We start from the raw sequence: 18,522 nt of genomic DNA on the forward strand, positions 1-18,522 counted from the left end.
CCCTTCTATTCCTCAGTTTGAGCACTGAATATTGTCAAATGTGCCACTGCAATACATATTGAAACAAACCAAGCACCATGTATAGGACCTCGGACATACCAGATATGCCAAAGGTTTAGCTCCTTTATGTTTCATAAGCAAGTTCATGAAAGTTTCAAGAGAAGTAGTAAGTCCAAACACCAACATGCAAAAGTTAAGAAACCCTAGTATTTGTGATTGCTGCAGTCCAGGAAATATTTCAGATGATACTTGCATATATTATGTTTGGCCTTATTAAATTGTTTACCTTGGTGATTTGGCAGTTGAAATCACAACAAACACATGAGTATAAACAATTAGCATGAAAAACAAAATTCTAAAGCATATGTAGCTATAATTAGTTGTCTGGTAGAGTAACAGAGAATAATTGTGAAATATATGTGTGTGCATGCATGTATGTGTATATGTGTTTATATGTATAGGTATGCATATATATAAATACAGACACAGGCAGTCCTTTTGTGTGTGCCATCTATCTAATTTTGTATTTACTATATACTTTTCAAGCAATCAGATAATAGAATAAGCTTTCCAGGTTTCCTCTGTAAGAATCAAGAGGGCTGGCACACTCTAGAATTCTCATATTCTATGACTCAATGACTGGGATTCTGTGGTTCTAATACTATGTAACTGCTAAGGGCTCATAGCAGAGGACTCAATGGGGCCCTAGGGAAGAAATACATCATGATTATTGCTATAATATCCTTTCGCTCCTCTCCTAACAAAGCTCTTCCACTGAATCATGGAGTCACCATCTGAGGAGAAGAGAAGGAACCATGTCATCACTATAGACCCAGATGAAACTGTCTTGACTGCCTATCCATATCGACCTCACAGTTCTCTGCTGGATTTCCTTAAGGGGGAGCCAAAACTTTTAGGGGTGAGTTCTGCCTTATCATGGGTCATCCAGAGGGGAGAGAAGGTGTTATATCTCCATGTTTGTCTACAGAGGTGGCTTTGTGAAATAACATTCAGAGAATGAGTTAGTCTCCCTGGCCTTTCTTCTGCAATATATGCTTCCTACAGTGAAGGAAGTTCACCAATCTCCACCTTCCTGGAGCAGCTCTTCACAACTAGTGGCTACTGGGGTGGGGGGTGGATCAGTAATTTTCTTCAATAGTGTAGCTACTGGTAAGTTTTGCCCATGCTCCAATAAATCCATGAAAAAAGCACCTCTAATTAAAGTCAGTGAGTTGCCACAAGGACTTGAAAATGAAAGAGGAGTTGGAAAGAAGAAAGAGTCAGCATGGGTGGGAGGGGGTAAGAGAGGGTAACAGGGTAAATGTGATAAATACATTGAATACATATACAAAATTTTCATAAAACATAAAAGCAGCACATCGAAGTCAATTTCTTGTGCAAGCAAATCGTATCCAATGAGAAGAGTCACGATGTGCCACTTCCCTGGATTTTGATTAAAAGAAAGAGAAACAAAAGATCTCTTTAGAAGTACAATGCACAATGTGTCTTGGGCAGATACGTTAGCTCTCAGCTGTCAAGGCAGAAATGCTTCCGAGGTGATGGATTAAGTAACTCTCAAGAGTGGCTGATCTAATAACTCATCTAACTCCAAGGAGGTCCTAGGGATGTTTCGTTGTGGGTTGGGAGAGCTTGTCCTGACCTTTGATGTCTAGCACAGGGAAGCAGGAAACTATATAATTTTTCTAAATACCTTCTTGAGGAAGTGACCCCCAGGATGTAGCAATACCTCATGCAGAATTAAGAAGCCAATGAAAGTGAGGTCAAACTCCATCCGTGGGGTCTAGGTCTAAAGGATGCATAACCACAGGCTTAATCAACATGGAGTGAAAAAGAGTTGTTTTTTTTTAAACCTTGCCTGTACTGAACATTCACAGTTAGTTTTCTTGTACCCATTCCACAGACAGTACAATAAACAACTACTTCCTGCCTTTACATTCTCTTAAGTATTGCACTCACTGCTAGGCAGATGATGCTTAAAAGTTTCTGATGCTCGTGTATATGGCACATTACACACTACCATCCTAAAAGACTGAAGTACACAGGAGAAGTACAGTATGGTGCCAAAGGCCTGCCATTCCAGCTTTGGGAGGTGGATGCAGGAGAGTCAGGTGATCACCGTCATCCTGTACCACATAGTGAGTTTGAGGACAGCTTTGAATACAGGAGATGACCCTGTCTAAACAACAGAAAGTGTATGAGGAAGAGACTATGTATAGAATATCTACAAATACAATGACATTTTGAATAAAAGAGACTTAAACTTCCCTGAATTTAGTCTTGGAACCAAGCCTCCCACCCATTTTCTCATGGAAACCAAGGAATGACAGCACTTAACATTGAAAATATGGAGGCTAATTATAAGATGTCAGTGAGACAGAAGAGGAAGGGGTGTAGGAGAATCATTTGTGGGGCCTGTCCTCAAGAAATTTACAATCACTTACAAAACTAGGTTTAATCACACATGAATTCAAATACATATGCTGCAAGATATACTGGTGATTCTGGGAAATAGTAAAAGAAGAGAGTGGGGATTAAAATTGGGAGAGACTCAAGGGTGGTGGAGACATGGGTCATGTTTGGATTAGGGTAGTATGCAGCCAGAGGTGTGTCTGGGGCAGCCCACAGTCCTGGGCTCTGGTCACCTCATGTTCATTTTCTCTTTCCAGGCCATCCAGATTCTTCTTTCTCTAGTCATTGTAGGCTTTGGAATTATATTAGCACTTAATTTCACCTTTTCATCCAAAAAATTTCCTCTCGTGATCCTCACAGGATATCCATTCTGGGGAGCAGTTATTGTAAGTACCATCTGCTAAGAACTTGTCAGACATTGCTATAAAGACTGATATAATTAGATTTACCTCTATGACAATAAATCTTACAAATATGTTCCTTCCAGGATACCAGTGAGTCCACTCCATGACAAAAGAACGTATCCCATATTATTCCTCTAGCCACTTTCTACCACCCTTATAGTAACAACTGTCCCTAGGCATAGAGCAGTTTTCCAAAGCTCACAGGCATAGTACATCTGCAGTACTGATCTGGGAGATGAAATGGATGTATAGCCTACTTTATCCTGTGCAAATGAATGAGTTTGAACACAGGTAACTGGAACTCATGCAGGAAGCACTCACAGAATAAGACTCAGTGAGAAAGAAAACTTTAGGATCACTGTAGCTCAGTGTATCCTTCTTAGCCCCAGAGGGTTTTTAGGACTGTAACTCGTGGGTGATCACAGAGCTATCAAACTGTTCTTAGTACAATGCTAGTTCCCTATACAACCCTACACACTAATCCCATGCTGAACGTTTAAGGGTAAACTCATTAGAACATCTCAAATCAAAATGTACAAGAGGAAGAGAATGGGTCTGTCTTACTTGCTTTTATATTCTCAGAAATTAGAATCATGCTTGAGATATGAGAAGTGTGAATGAATGCACATCAATCAATCCATAAACAACTGAAATAAGGAACTAATGAGGCCACCGTCTCTTTGAAAGCCAGTAATGTGTTTGATACGCAGCCCATTGCTTTTCTATAGTTTGAACTTCAAAAACAACTGGTAACATTTTTCACTTTTCCAATAAATTAATATGATATTGATATCTCAACTACACTCACTTTACTGAAAAGAACCAAATGAACCCAGTCCTTACCTCTTCACTCTCCAACTGTTTGATTTGTGAGATCCACAGGTGTGAATTTTAATAAGGTTGTATTTACTGACTTTTGAAAATCCACTCTCCATGGGGAAGACATGCATTAAATGCATAACTATATCTCCTTGGTAATGTCCCAGGTCTGTAAGTACTGTTAAGCAAAACCCTTTCTGAGAAATGTGACAGATGTTTTGACAATCATGCTAAGTGCTTCAAGGAACTGTATGAGGGTTGGTGGAGGAGCAGCCTGGTGCCAGGGGCAGAGAAGTGCTTCATACCCGGGTTCTCATTAATTGAGGTAGAAGGAATATATACATCCCCTGGCCATGACAGAAAGCACAAGCTAAGGGTGTGTTGTGGGAAAGAACTACAGAAGGAAAGTGGGAAAGTGCATCATTATGCATAAAATGGAACCACTCATTTACTGTCTGTTAATTATCTGATGGGCATCTAAGCTGCTTCTATTTCCTAGCTACTGTGAAGAGGGTAACAGTGACCATGTATTTGTGTAACTTCAATATAAAAGCAAAGGTTATCTATTGTTGATTTTTAAGGAAAACTACTTTTGTTGAAAGATGTGTTCTTATTAGAGTATATTGTGGGGTTTTGAGTGCAGAACTAATTCAAGGATGACAGCCATCCTGAGAAAATCAATTGGGAAGAAGTTGCAATTACTGTGATGGTGATACTGTGAGGCCCCAAGAGAAGAAAAGCTTTGAGGGTGATTTGGAGGTAAATAGGCCAGGTGAAGCAGGGGAAGATAACCAACAGTAACTTCCTATTCTCTGTACTGAAGCATAAGGACTTTAAGTTCTAAGACCCAAATGTCTCCAGGTACCAATACCAACTCCAACAGGTAGAATTAAAAACAGGGTCCTTTTTCCCCAACGCTCAGGCTTGAAAGACTAAGATGCTCTTGTGGGTGGAGTTGGGGGTTGTTACAAAGCAGTTTGAAAACCAAAAGACGATTGTGTTGTAGACAAGTTAAATGTAGCACCTGTTAACTATTACCTCTTGTCTTCTGAACAGTTTTTTCTGACAGGACTTGTCACAATGTCCCATGATAAACCAAGGCGAATTCTGGTAAGTCACTTTGATGATTTCTACCTTGTTTAAAATCTATTTGCTTTCTGCATCTTTGGCCTTAAGGTTTAATGTTCTCTGAAAGTTCTTTAAGTATCAATTTTCTAGTTGAAACCCAACCTTTAATGATTTATCCCTGCATTTTTTTCCTTGATCCTACTTCCCTGGTCAAGCAAAATAAAAGCTACTCATTGGGAACCATCCTGCATCACTATAATTAAATGATTTTTAATTGGGAGTAGATTTTCTGCTCCTTCTCTTTACCCAAGGAAATACTTCACTGTACCAGTCCAGCGGCCATGGAGAACCGGGTTTACCTGAAAAAAAGCAGGGGATAGAATAGAATGGGTGGACGAGAGAAATAATGAGCCAAGATAGTTTCTCTGATCAAGGCTCGAACTTGAATTTTTCAGCTCTGCTTTTATATAGGCAAAACCAAAAAAAAAAAAAAAATCCCTTTGCTTCAGCTGGATTGAGTTGCAAAGTAAGCTCTTCAGCAACTCAGCCAGCAGGCAGTTCTCAGGTCTCAGGTCTCAGATCTCAGGTCTCAGGTCTCTGGCAGGAAGACAGAAATGTAGTGAGACCAGACGCCTGGCTCCAGTGAGAGGTTTATTTAGCCAACTCAAGGCTGGGAGAAGGGCACACTTGACAGTGTCCAAAGATATTTTTATTGGCAGCTACAGGATTGTTTCTAAGCATGCATTTTCCTTTTAGATATGTAGGAGTGTTTTACCTGTGTGTATGTATGTATCCAATATGTATGCCTTGTGCACACAGAAGAGGGTTGTTAGAGCCCCTGGAACTGAAATGACAGATATTTGTAAGCGAATGTGTGAAACTGACTCTGGGTCCTCTGAAAGAGCAGTCAGTGCTGTTAACCACTGAGCATCTCTTTAGCTTCCTCTTTTTTTTTTTTTCCTGTTTTGTTTTGTTTTGTTTTGTTTTGTTTTGTTTTGTTTTGTTTTGTTTTGTATTGTCTTCATTTTTCGAGACAGGGCTTCTCTGTGTAGCTCTGGCTGTCCTGGAACTCACTCTGTAGACCAGGCTGGCCTTGAACTCAGAAATCTGCCTGCCTCTGCCTCCCAAGTGCTGGGATTAAAGGCGTCCACCACCGCTGCCTGACTTTAGCTTCCTCTTAATGTGCTTTAAAATTAAAGAAGCACAAGATGTCCTACAACGCAAAAATCATTTGACCAAAATGTCTACAGTCTCAAAGTTGAGAAGCCCCACCTCAACCAAAACCCATCCCAGAGATCAGTAACCCTCACTGTCTACCCCACTCCTACCTCAAACATCCACAGAGGCTTAGCTCAGAGGACTGCCTGAGGACCAGGCCAAAATGTGGCACTAATGCCACACAACTGTAGGACTGAGTCAGAGCTTTCTGGCACTCATTGCTCTGTCAACTTGAAGGGAAATTATCTCTCAGAGCTACTTTGAAGATTACGATAGTACGTACGAAAGGACACAGTGATATTTAAATGTTCCTATTCTCATCTAATCATTGTTGAAAAGTCGAGAGCTGTGGCCTTCCTCTCAAAGTTACTGCATCTTTTTTTAATGCTCTCTGTCAGTTTCATTAGGGATTGTTATAAACCCTAGTGAGGTCCCCATAGGTCCCTCTGGAGATCAATGCTGACAGTCCTTATATTGCCTTCTCTAGAGCTGAAACTGAGACATACTCAATGGTCATCTGTCCATGCCTCCTGGACAGCTTTACAGGTGGAAGATTTGGCATGACTCATGGATTGCAGTAGACCTGGTTTCCACCACAGCTTTTCCACCAAGCATGGGGTGGCTCAGTCACTTAGTTTCTAAATCAAATGCCTCTCTAAAACATGGGGAACAAGTGTCTTCCTGACATCACCATCATGTAATAAGGACCAGGTGAAAGTAGGGATGGGTGTGCAATCTGCACAATCTGCATGAAGGATAACATATCCATCAAAGAACTTAGTTTGTTAATGCTCCCTGTAGAAGCCAAAACTGGAACTAGAAAGACCAAAGGGCTTAATATGGAGAGAGCTTGACAAATTTGCATGCTCCTTGGTTTTTGTTTTGTTTTGTTTCTATTTTTTTTTCTTTTTGCCAAAACCACTTGTTTTCAGTAAAGATCTCAGCATAGGATAAACGGTCATAAATGGACTTCCCAGTCTTGCCACACTAGGCTACACACAGCTCCGGAAAAGATGGGTTGTCTAAATGGATAGCTTGATTTCCAACTTCAGCAGACATAATGCAACCAACAAAGTACAGTACTTTTTAAGAAGAAAAAATGAATATGAAGAAAATAAGATAATCACACACACACACACACACACACACACACTCATCTTTCTTGTAAGAAGCTCATACACACATATCTCTCCCTTCAAACATACTGAGAATAGATAAAAGAAATTAAACAGAGGGTATCCAACATCAATTGATACATCTACAATATGACCTGTACACTGAAGGTTCAGGGAACATCATGGAAGATGGGGCAAAAAGACTAAGAGCCAGAGAGCCAGGGCATGTACTGCAAGATTGCATTTGACAGGAAATCTGTACCCATGATCTCAACAATATGGTTACCTAAATAAGATATGAAAAATAACATCAACTGACATGCCAACATGAATGAAAAACACTATAAGGACCCATCCCTATATAAAGAACTAACAATTAATGACCACTGAATAGGGAAAATCAGTCCAGGTGTTTAGCACTAAACAAACATACAAATGAACAATAGTAAATTAATTCAGTAGGTAGTGCTTATAAACTTTATGTACATATATGTAAAAAGTAATCATTAATTCATAAGAGGCCATGAATTTGAGGAATGAGAGGGGAACCCAGAACAAGTTAGAGGGAAGGAAATGTTGTAAACACAATATTCACATAGGAAATTCTCAAAAAAATATTTTTTTAATTGAAAGGAATTAAGTAGAGCAATCAACTTTTTTTGCCTCCCATGTTGAAGCATTGAGATTATAGAAAGGGCATCTTTAACCCCTAGTCCAAGTTTTACCATCTTTAACCATATTAATGATTTTGTTAATCACCATTTGATCTTCCTGGGGAAGGTAAGTGAGCCATGTAATGGTGGGCTATCAAGTCCCAAAGAGTCTTTATATATCTCGGGCCTGATGTGGTGATGATACATATTTAGTATACACTATTTAATAAATAAATACTGCACTAAAATCATTCTCATTTTTAAAGGTAGAAATTGAGACTCAAACAGCTTAAATAGTTGGTACAAGGTCTAATAAGAGCTAGACTCAAAATCAAGTCTGGTTTCCAAGTTGATACACACCAGTTGATTCTTCCAGGTTATGAAAGATAGTGTGCTGCTGAGATGAGATGGACATATTCAGTAGCATTAACTGTAGGTTCTTGTTCCCCCACTCTATAGTTTACTTTGCCTTCTGACTGTGACCAGTCAGAGCTGAACTTGTCAAGCCTTCCAATCACATGGACCTTTTGAGGTCTCTAGAAGCAGAAGAGTTCCAAGTTTTTCCTACAAGGTATACTTACCTTTAGTTTTTACTTGCTTTATCATGTTTTATCGTGTCATCTGTTTTCCAGAAGCAAGGCGTCACGACCATGAATGTCCTCAGCTCACTGACTGCATTAGCTGGGATTGCTTTGACCCTCCTCAGCTTTACACAGCAGCACAGAGTCTGCCAGACACCCTCCCCCGAAGGACCATGTGTTGTGGGCAAAACACTTCTTCTTGTGAGTGATCTGATTCCAGATGAGGAGTTTCAGTAACCTTAGCCAAGCTCTGTCCATGACACAATAATGAGTTGATTTTTAATCCTGACTTCATATATTATAGAATTATGGAATTACAGATGGTTCTGGAAACATAGTCTCTTGAATTTTAATCCTACTTTTAGCTCCTGGAAGCTTGTGACCTTGGCCTAACATTGCAGGGTCTCTACATCTCAGTTTTCCTCCTGTAAAAAAATTAAAATATTAATATTATGTGTCACTGAGCTATGCTAAAAATTACTTCAAATAATGCCTACCAAACTACTAATACCCAATAGCTTTAGCTAGTATAACTATTACCACATCGATTGTATTCAATTTTATATTTTTGTTGATCAAAAAATTGTTCTGTTGACATGAAACTAAATATAGTGGAATAAAGTATTTAAGTATTTAAGTGAGCTGTTTCAATAATTTTAAAACTATTTTATATAATTATATAATTTTTAAATAAATAGATTAAATGATATATTCCTTTACTAGGAAATACAATTATACATAAATTTTTATCTTACCTACTACTTTTATGTATGTGGGTGTTTTGCCTGAATATGCATGCCTAGTGTTCTCTGAGGCCATAAGATAACATTGGATCCTCTGAGACTAGAGTTACAGATGTTTATGAGCCACCATGTGAGTTCTGGGAATTGAACCCAGGTTCTTCTGGAGAGAGCCATTATTCAAAATTGCTGAGTCATCTCTCTTGCCCCTAATTATAGTTAAGATTTTGAAGAGTATTTTATCATACAAGTAATACATGACATAATTCTATTTATTATTTTTATACTAATTTACTCAAGGTGTGTGTGGTTCATAATGCCATAGCTTATATGTAGACATCAGAGAAAATCTAGCAGGAATTAGTTCTTTTCCTCAAAAATGTGAATCCTGGGGCTCAAACTCACATTTTCAGGCTTGGTAGCAAACGCTTCTACATTCTGAGTCATCAGGCCAGCCCTGACATCATTTTCAATTGTGCCAAAGATTCCAATAGGCCTTTCCTCTGATCCCAAAGCAAAGTCTGAGCTTTCCTCTCTTTCTGATAGTGACATCTTGAGTACTTGAGTCCTAGAATTTGAAAATGTGAACCAGTAGGACAAAAGGGAAGTAGAACCATGGGATATTATCTCCTATGATTTAATCCCTGTAATCACCCATTGACATGAACTAAAGGACCTCCTTGTGTGTGCTGAGGCAAATTTCAGAATTAGACTTGAGTTCTTAAGGAAATTCAGAAAACAATTGTACAAGAATGAAGTCCTATGCTCCTTTGTCCAAGTGCATTTGATGGAAATTTCACAAGGACTGGAACCAATTCTCTCCTGTTAGAAGGCAGAAGCCAGGGAACTCCCCACATCAGGGTGTACACACTTCAGCCTTCGAAACAAGAGAGTTAGTTATCTAAGCTTCTGCATGTGTTTAGAGGAAACTGAGATTCAGAGAGCCTTAGTTACTTTCCCAGCATAGGGGTGACCTTGGGCCCAATTGTACAGTCTTTGCTGGTATAAATCTAGTATTTAAGCCTCTTTGAATACCATACTGCACCATCCTGCCTCTCAAAAATGTTACCTTAAAGTAGTGCCTACAAAATGCCAACCTGAGTACTAGATCCATCTTGAAGGGTTGTTCTATTTGACTACTATAGGTGAGTACATAGCTGAAGCTTTCCCTTCAAAGAATGTGCTTATCCAGCTTCCTTGGATAAGAAAAAGCAGACATTGGGTTACTATATTCCCAAACAGAAACAATTCGTTGTAATTAAACAGCAGATGCTTATAGGAATGCTACTGCGCTCCACTGTGCCCCTTCTTTCACTCTAGAAACTATCTTAGCCCTACGGGCATTGGAGTTTGTTACCTGCTCCCTGATCAAAAGACATGAAAATGATGCAATATTTAATAGCTACAGAACAACATGAATATGAGTTTTCACAAACTCAGTGATAAGGCGTCAAATGTTCTCAGCTTCTGTCTTTAAAGCGATGTCACTTTTGTCCTAAATATGATTTCTTTCTCTTCCTTATTTACAGGGAATTTTGTCAGTCTTATTAATCATCACTATAGTAGAGTTCAGCATCTCTGTGACTATTGTATCCTTAAGAAGCAGATGCTGGACCAGTCCAAGAGAGGTGCGCCCAAAATTTTTATGAGAACTGAGGGTGTGTGTGTGTGTGTGTGTGTGTGTGTGTGAGAGAGAGAGAGAGAGAGAGAGAGAGAGAGAGAGAGAGAGAGAGAGAGAGAGAGAGAGAGAGAGAGGATGCATAGATGCACGCAGATGCATGCTTAAGTATGTAGGTGTGGGGGATGGGGAGCAGGCATCCTCATGCCACAGAGTAAGGATGGAAATCAGAAGATAATCTCAGATGTTGGTTCCTACCTTGTCCCTTGTTTTGAGAAAAGGTCACTCCTACTGTTCACTACTGAATACTCCAGGCCTTCTATCCCACAAGCATCTAGCCATCCTGATTTTCTTGTCTCCTTCCACTTCTAAGAGTACAAATAGCACAGAAGTTGGTATTACTGCACCCACAATGAGATCATTGCCCCACATTGTACAGAAGCAATATGCTGAGATACCACACTGAAACTCCTAAATTTAGGAAGGTCAGAGGGGGCTGAACTTAAAACTGATGCTCACTCTACTCTTTAAGATTAACTTCCTTTCCTTTCTTGTTGTATATACTGTCCTCGGTTATCTCTGTTCATATATAATTCTTTATTTTCCAGGAAAAAAAAAACATAAAAAGGGAAATACAGGATTTTGTAGAAAGCCCATAATAAAGTGGAAATTTTATACCTTATACCTTTATTGATTGTTTATAATGTTAAATATTATTGTAGTCACTAGATGACAACTTAATTAATACTATACTATTACTGTATCAATGCCCCCTTCTATTTTTTTGCATCAAAATAGACTATGACTTAACAGAAAGGTTAATTAATATCTTCAGTATCACAGAGCACCAGGATTCTGAGTGGTATGGGGCAGCTCCTGACCTTGCTTTCTTATTTACAATACCAGTCTAGGGTGTGCTGGACAGAGTGTTTGCTTGTTTGTTTCCTTGATTGCTTTTATCTTTTAAACAAGCAAATGCACCCATTCTAAGCATGCCATGCAGTAAGTTTTGACAAAATATACACATCTATTTATCTATCATAAAGATATGGTTCATTCCCACCATCCCTGCAAAGGTCAATTTGGATTTTCCTTATGGTGATGCACTTATTTGCAGGAATAGATCTTCTTTGAACAAGAGTTTTTTTATAGACTCATGCCTATTTTTAAATTAGGTTGTTCATTTATTGTTGTTTTATTCTTGAAGTGTAGTGTTTTCATATATACAATTTCTAATTAGATATATGGTCTGTAAATATTTAATCTCACCCTGACCCTTCAGAGTATTATTATTTTTATTAACATTCTAGATAGTATCTTCAATGTACAAGTCATATTTTTATCAAATCTGATTTATGTATTCTTTTTCTTTCTTTTGTTATTTCATGTTTGATTATATGTGTGATATTGTGTGTGTGGTCTGTGCACATGCATATGTATGTGTATATGCATGCATGCACATTGTGTGTGCCCAAGGACAACATGGTGTAGCTTCCCTCAGTTAGGACAGTTTTTATTGGTTTTTGAGACAGGGTCTCTCAGTGAACCTGGAGTTCATGGATCTGGCTAGTTCATTTGCATGCATCCAAGGCTAGGGTAACAAGAATGGATTCTCATGCTTTGCATTTTACATGGCTTCTGCCATCTGAACTCAGGTCCTTGTGCTTGTGCAGAAGAAAATGAGCCATCTCCCCAGCACACTTTTGTTGTCTTGTCCATGAAATCATCACCAAATCTAATTGTGACAGCTAATACTGACTGCCATCTTGACTGGATTACAAAGAGTCTCAATGACTAAAGAAGGCCTCTGTGTTTGTCTATGAGGATGTTTCTAGAAAGGAAAAGGAAAATCTGTGCTGAATGTGGGCAACATCATTCCAGGATAGCAAAATTACAGAGGAAAAGGGCCCACCAAAGTATACATTTTTGGCTTTTTGGTTTGATCCACTGTGAGTTGATGGTTTTCTATACTGGTTAAGTGCTCAGTCCATTTTTTTGCATGTGGCTATGCAGTTTTTCTAGTGCCAGTTGTTAAAAAAAAAAAAAAAAACTGTGCTTTTACACAGAATGATACTGGCATTACTTTTGAAACTCAAAGAGCTATAGGTGTTATATTTGGCTTCTGGGATCTCTATTCTATCTACCTGTCTATCTTCCCACATTTTATTGAAGTTTAATTATTTTTCTAAATATTATTCTTCTGTTTAAATGATTTTGCTTATTCTAGACCCCTTAATATTCCATATAATTTGAAATTTGTTTTCTGCTTAACTGCAAGAGAAGTTATTTGTATTTTGATATGGATATTATTGAATTTGTATATTTTTACACTTTGTTGATTTTTTTAAACAAGTTTAAGCCTTATTATAAATAAACATGGGTAAGATCTCCATTTGTTTAGTTCTCCTTTATAAATATTCCCAGCAATATTTTGGAGGATTTAGCATAGTCTTTTAACTCTTTGGGTAGATATTTTTTCTTAAATATATCATTCTTTTAAATGATACTGTAAATTAACTTCTTCCTCAGAATATCATACCTATTTCAATAATAGGTATTGTGCTAATAATTTTAACGTTATCTACTTGTATGTTTGCCTGATTATAATTGCCAGCACTTTAAGGATAAAATATGTTTACCCTTACTAACATTCAGTTCATCTAGATGATTAATAAATCAAGTATTAGACTAATCAGTAGCCCTGGCTGTCCTGGAACTCACTCTGCAGACCAGGCTGGCCTCAAACTCAGAAATCCGCCTGCCTCTGCCTCCCAAGTGCTGGGATTAAAGGCATGCGCCACCACTGCCTGGCCTCTGAGGCAATTTTGATCTAATTCCTCTGTTCACTATTTAGTTATAAGGATAGTGACTCAGATAAATTAATACTTATACATAGACAGGAAAGATAGGAGCACTTCTTGCTGTTTTATTCTTCATCTCCCTTCTACCTAAATTTGTACACGAAAGAGGAAAGATAATCTGAAAATACAGTTTAAGCAAAAAAAAAAAAAAGACATGAAGACAATTCTGGCCAATTAACACTCTCTTTTCTCCTTAATATTATAGGCTGTGTTCTTCTTTCCTTCAGAAGGTGCTCAAAATACTGAACATCCTGCCCCAGAAGAAAACAATACATTACAATTTGAGTTTCAAGAAAAATCTTCCAAGGATAATACAGCTTCAAGCATAAAAAGTGTTTTCTTAGGTGGTTATGCTTTCTTCAAGTTAAGAGTCTCAAGAAATTCTTCAACTCCCAAAACTATCCAACAGAAAAGTGATAAAGGTACATCTTTTATGTATGTTCCAGAGGAACAGGAGGCTACTCCTCCACTCTCCCCAGAGCAAGAAATCAAACTGAATGCTCTACCTCCCCCATTAACACCACATCCTTCAGAAAATACTCCTTCTCAGAAAGACTCTACAACTGATCACCTGAATGATGCGGACCTATCATCTATTATACATCAAACTTCTGATATGCAATCCAATTTGCTTGACTATGAAAATGCATCAGTCAAAAGATTTAAAACTCCATCTTCACAAAATTCCCTCCATTTTTCACCTGACAATTTGTCATCCCAATCATTAATGACATCTCTGTCAACACAAGTCTTACAATCTAAACAGCCATCGTTCCATATTTCACAGTCTTATGATCTGATATCTGAATATTTTCTTTCTGAAAACATACCATTTCAAGACAACCAATCCCAAGACACCCCTTCTCAATATACCCCATCCCAAGACATACAATTCCAAGATATGCTAGCTCAAGACATATCATTCCAAGAGATTCAATCCCAAGAGACTCCAAACCAAGATGTACTATATCAAGAGACTCCACCTCAAGAGACTCCATCCCAAGGGACTCCATACAAAGATCTATCATACCAAGATCTACTAATTAAAGATACATCACCCCAAGGGACTCCCTATCAATATATATTAACAAAAGAAATACCATTCCAGGAGACTCCATCTCAAGGAACTCTGTCTCAAGAGTCTCCATCTCAATGGACTCTATCCAAAGGGACTCCATCCCAAGGGACTTCACCCAAGGGGACTCCATCCCAAGGGACTCCATTTCAAGGGACTCCTTCCCAAGTGACTCCACCCCAAGGGACTCCATCCCAAGGGACTCCATCTCAAGGGACTTCACTCCAAGGGTCTCCATCTGAAGTGACTCCACCCCAAGGGACTCCATCCCAAGGGACTCCACCCCAAGGGACTCCATCCCAAGGGACTCCATCTGAAGGAACTCCACCCCAAGGTACTCCATCCCAAGGGACTCCATCTGAAGGGACTCCATCTCAAGAAACTCTACCCCAAGAGACTCCATCTGAAGGAACTCCTCCACAAGGGACTCCATCTGAAGGGACTCCATCTCAAGAGACTGCACCCCAAGAGACTCCACCCCAAGAGCTATCATTCCAAGATATACTAACTAAAGACAGATCATCTCAAGAGACTACATACCAAGAAACTCCATTCCAAGATTTAGTAACTCAAAATAGACCATCCCAAGATTCCCAATATAAAGAGACTCCATCACAAGAGATTTTCTTCCAAGATACTCCATTCCAAAATACTCCATCCCAGAATATACAATATCAAGATATACTATCTCAAGACAAAATATCCCAAAGTTCACAAACCCAAAATTCAGTATCTCAAGACATGGCATCCTCAGATCTTCAAGTACTAAACACTCAAGTTCAAATCCAGCAATATCCAGAAGTATTTTATAGGGACATTCGAACAGAAGTCATGGAGCTGACTCAAGAATGGAAGTCTAATCAGGGCAAGAAACCCACAAGAAGACTTTCCTTATCCTTGCCAGGCAAACATGGGCAAGTCCATCCCAAGAGATATTCTGTGGACCTGCAAGTCAAAAGTGAGAAACCAAGGAGATATTCTGAGGACTTGCAAAGTAAAACTTCAAGACGGAAATCCATAGATCAGCAAATCAAAGCCTGGATATCCCCAAAGAAAAATACCACAGAAAAACAAGATGCATATACCCAAACCACAGACCAATTGCCACATCAGCAAGCTGAAGATCAGCAAGCTGATGACCAGCAGGCCAAAGAGGAGGTCCCAGTACAACAATCCCAAGATGAGCAAATCAAAGACCAAAAATCTATAGAGAATCTATTACCAGAAGAACATCCTAATGACAGAGAGGATGAAGGTCAGCAGTCTGATAAAGAGCAACCTCCAGAAGAGCAAGCTCAAGTTCAACCAGTTGAAGATCAGCAACCCAAAGAGCAGAAAGCCCCAAACACCCAGCTCCAAAATTGGCAGGGAGGACAAGTACTAGTAAAGAGAGCCCCAAGGCAGTTGTGTGATAATTGGGAAACCCAAAGCTTTCAATTCACAGAAAAGTCATGTTCATTCTGGTCAACTCCATCCTGGCAGCCTATTAGCCAGAGATCCCAAGACTGGATAAGTCAAGGTTGGAGAAACAAAGATTGGAAAGCACAAGAATGGCAGTTTGAAGTGAAGCCTTCCCTAGACTGGGAATCCCAAGAGCTATTAGAGAGAGAATCCTTAAGGCAAAGGGCACTATACCAACAAATCCAACCCCACACCACCATAGTTCAGCAGACCCCAGGTCATCAATTGCAAAACTATATATTTCAAGTAGGTCTGTGTCAAGGTAGTAGGCACCAAGACTCTGAATCTGGTGTTTTAATAGAAGATGTGAATGAAGATGATGTTCAATCAAGAGAAAGAGAACCAGAAAATACAGAAGAAACATGTCAGAAACCAACAGACCAGCAGTCAGAAGACATGAGGCCAGATAATTATCCTGTTTCTTGTCAGAGCCTGGTTCCATACACATATGTAACCTGTTTATCCAACATAGCTTCAGAGCAAGAGGTGCAGAACAATACACCTTGCTCAGGCTCATCCAAAGATCTAAATGCCACTTCTTCCTCATCATATCAAAGAGATCAACAGCAATCTGAAGATTCAGACTAACATGCACATCTAACCAAAAACCACAGATGCCAGATAATGGAACCAGATGAGGAGAAAGCAGTTGATTCTTCCATAACCTGTGTTCTTGCCTATGCTTGCTGTCTAATTCATACACCACAGATGAAGGGCATGCAGGACCTTCAAAGAACCTGTACCTTTTTAAATCAAAATGACAACAAGCTAAATGTTAACACTATATCAGAACCTTCTGGGGTTGAAGGAATAAATCTCATGTAAACTGTAAACTTTTTTGTTATCAATTTTTTTTTAATTTGTGATCATAAGTTCATCTCACAGTTTACTGTTCATGGATCTATTCTCCTATAATACGATTTTTCCCACATTTGTGTTGAATATATGTGTGCTATGCTTGTCTAGTACTTAGTGAAACAGGAAACATAGCTAGGAACAGAAAATTAGAACACAGGCAAGGGTAGCCATGTGCATGTTATAATAGAAAATATGTATGGGCTGTATTGAAAGGAGATCCACTTTGTTCTCTTTCACAGATGCCTGCTCTCAGTGTTTGGTCAGTCTTAGGTGCCAATTTCACCTTAGGTGGTCAAAGAACTTGTGTTAGAAACTAATTTCCAAGCCAATCACAGTTTCCTAATCCTCTTTCTGTTTGATGTCTTTGACAAGATCTTGCTTTTCTGACAGATCTAAAGTTTTGTATTTACTTGCCTATACAGTGTTTTCTTTGCCCTGGAATTGGGTCTGTTGTTTTCTTGTTTTTCAACTTCCAACTTCCTACTGTTTTTTTTTGTTTTGTTTTGTTTTGTTTTGTTTTGTTTTGTTTTGCTTTGCTTTGTTTTGCTTTGTTTTTTTTAAGGTGCTCAATGCATTGTTTCCTAATGCTAAATCCTCTTTGAGGGACCGTCTACAAGAGATGCCAAAGGTCTTAAAGTCCATTGCCAGCATACAGCTGCCATCCTGGACCTATTGTCCATCATCCTAAGTATCCAGAGGATTCACCTCTTGCCTTAAACCTGTGAGCATAGCATTGTCCTCACAAATGTATCACCATATGGTCTTTGAAACTCCCCAAGATGGGTGAATAGATCATGACAAACATGAAATACTTCAAAATCTTTTAATCCCTCCTTGACATTAAAGCAAAACAAGTCTAGCATATTTAATTTACTCACATGAGCCATATTTTGATCTGAATTTCAACCAGTGAGAATCCTTTTTAACTCTTTGCTAAAAAGACATTAAATACAGAGGTTCTGCTTGATGAACATATATCAATAAATTAACCTAGATCCAACATTGGGGGACGGGGTTCGAGACAGGGTTTCTCTGTATAGCCCTGGCTGTCCTGGAACTCACTCGGTAGGCCAGGCTGGCCTTAAACTAAAAAATCCACCTGTCTCTGCCTCCCAAGTGCTGGGATTAAAGGCATGTGCCATCACTGCCCGGCTAAATCCAACATTTTGTGTCTCTAAAATCAGCCCTTATCTATAATATTTATTTCCAAGTGTGTTCTCTAGGCTTCTGTATTTTATACAGTGTTGGGGCCGGCCTGAGGCTCTCATGTCCGGGTTCGAGCCTGGAAGGCATCTTGGAACTGGAAGAGAAGAGGGAGGAGCCTAGACGGGTTGAGAAATAATGGAACCAAGATAACTAGTCTGCTCAAGGTTCAAATCTTAATGGCAGACACACTTTATAAAGGAGAGGGGAAAGCCCATTTCCAACAAATCATCCTTGGAGCCCAGCTGCAGGTGACCATGTGTAAGCTCCAGAACAGCTAGGCCAACTCCCAGCAGGTAGCAGCAGCGGCAGTGGCAGAACAATAGAGTGATCCAGGGAGGAAGGCTCCACCCTAGATAATCTCCTTAGTGGCAGCAAGGTCAAGTTCTGGCTCAGCCTGAATCAGGCTTGTGGGAGG

The 18,522-nt window shown here is 39.2% G+C and overlaps 2 protein-coding genes across 5 annotated transcripts in view; one reads left to right on the forward strand and one right to left on the reverse strand.

Annotated features, from left to right (window-relative positions):
- The window catches only part of LOC110285981 (membrane-spanning 4-domains subfamily A member 4A-like), a 181,634-nt gene that overhangs the window by 76,930 nt on the left and 86,182 nt on the right, over positions 1–18,522 (reverse strand). The window lies entirely within an intron of this gene.
- On the forward strand, positions 655–16,864 carry Ms4a14 (membrane spanning 4-domains A14). 3 transcript variants are annotated; one of them, XM_021151241.1, is made up of 6 exons: positions 655–919; positions 2,688–2,816; positions 4,710–4,763; positions 8,340–8,489; positions 10,558–10,656; positions 13,713–16,864. In XM_021151241.1, the coding sequence occupies exons 1-6, from the start codon at positions 782–784 to the stop codon at positions 16,629–16,631; spliced, it is 3,489 nt and encodes a 1,162-aa protein (XP_021006900.1). In that variant the 5' UTR covers positions 655–781; the 3' UTR covers positions 16,632–16,864. The 3 variants fall into 3 exon arrangements, with proteins under 3 accessions (XP_021006900.1, XP_021006901.1, XP_021006903.1); XM_021151242.1 differs by having other exon boundaries at positions 8,343–8,489; XM_021151244.1 differs by having other exon boundaries at positions 877–919; positions 2,791–2,816.

Source organism: Mus caroli, unplaced genomic scaffold, assembly GCF_978045245.1.
Source record: "Mus caroli unplaced genomic scaffold, Mus_caroli_1 scaffold_20, whole genome shotgun sequence".
Taxonomy (NCBI): Eukaryota; Metazoa; Chordata; class Mammalia; order Rodentia; family Muridae; genus Mus; species Mus caroli.

Bases quoted from the DNA above. Each gene is read 5' to 3' on its own strand.
- Ms4a14 (XM_021151241.1), top strand. From the start codon at position 782: ATGGAGTCACCATCTGAGGAGAAGAGAAGGAACCATGTCATCACTATA. The intron at 920-2,687 runs GTGAGTTCTGCC...TTCTCTTTCCAG, and splicing joins GGGAGCCAAAACTTTTAGGG to GCCATCCAGATTCTTCTTTC. The intron at 8,490-10,557 runs GTGAGTGATCTG...CCTTATTTACAG, and splicing joins TGGGCAAAACACTTCTTCTT to GGAATTTTGTCAGTCTTATT.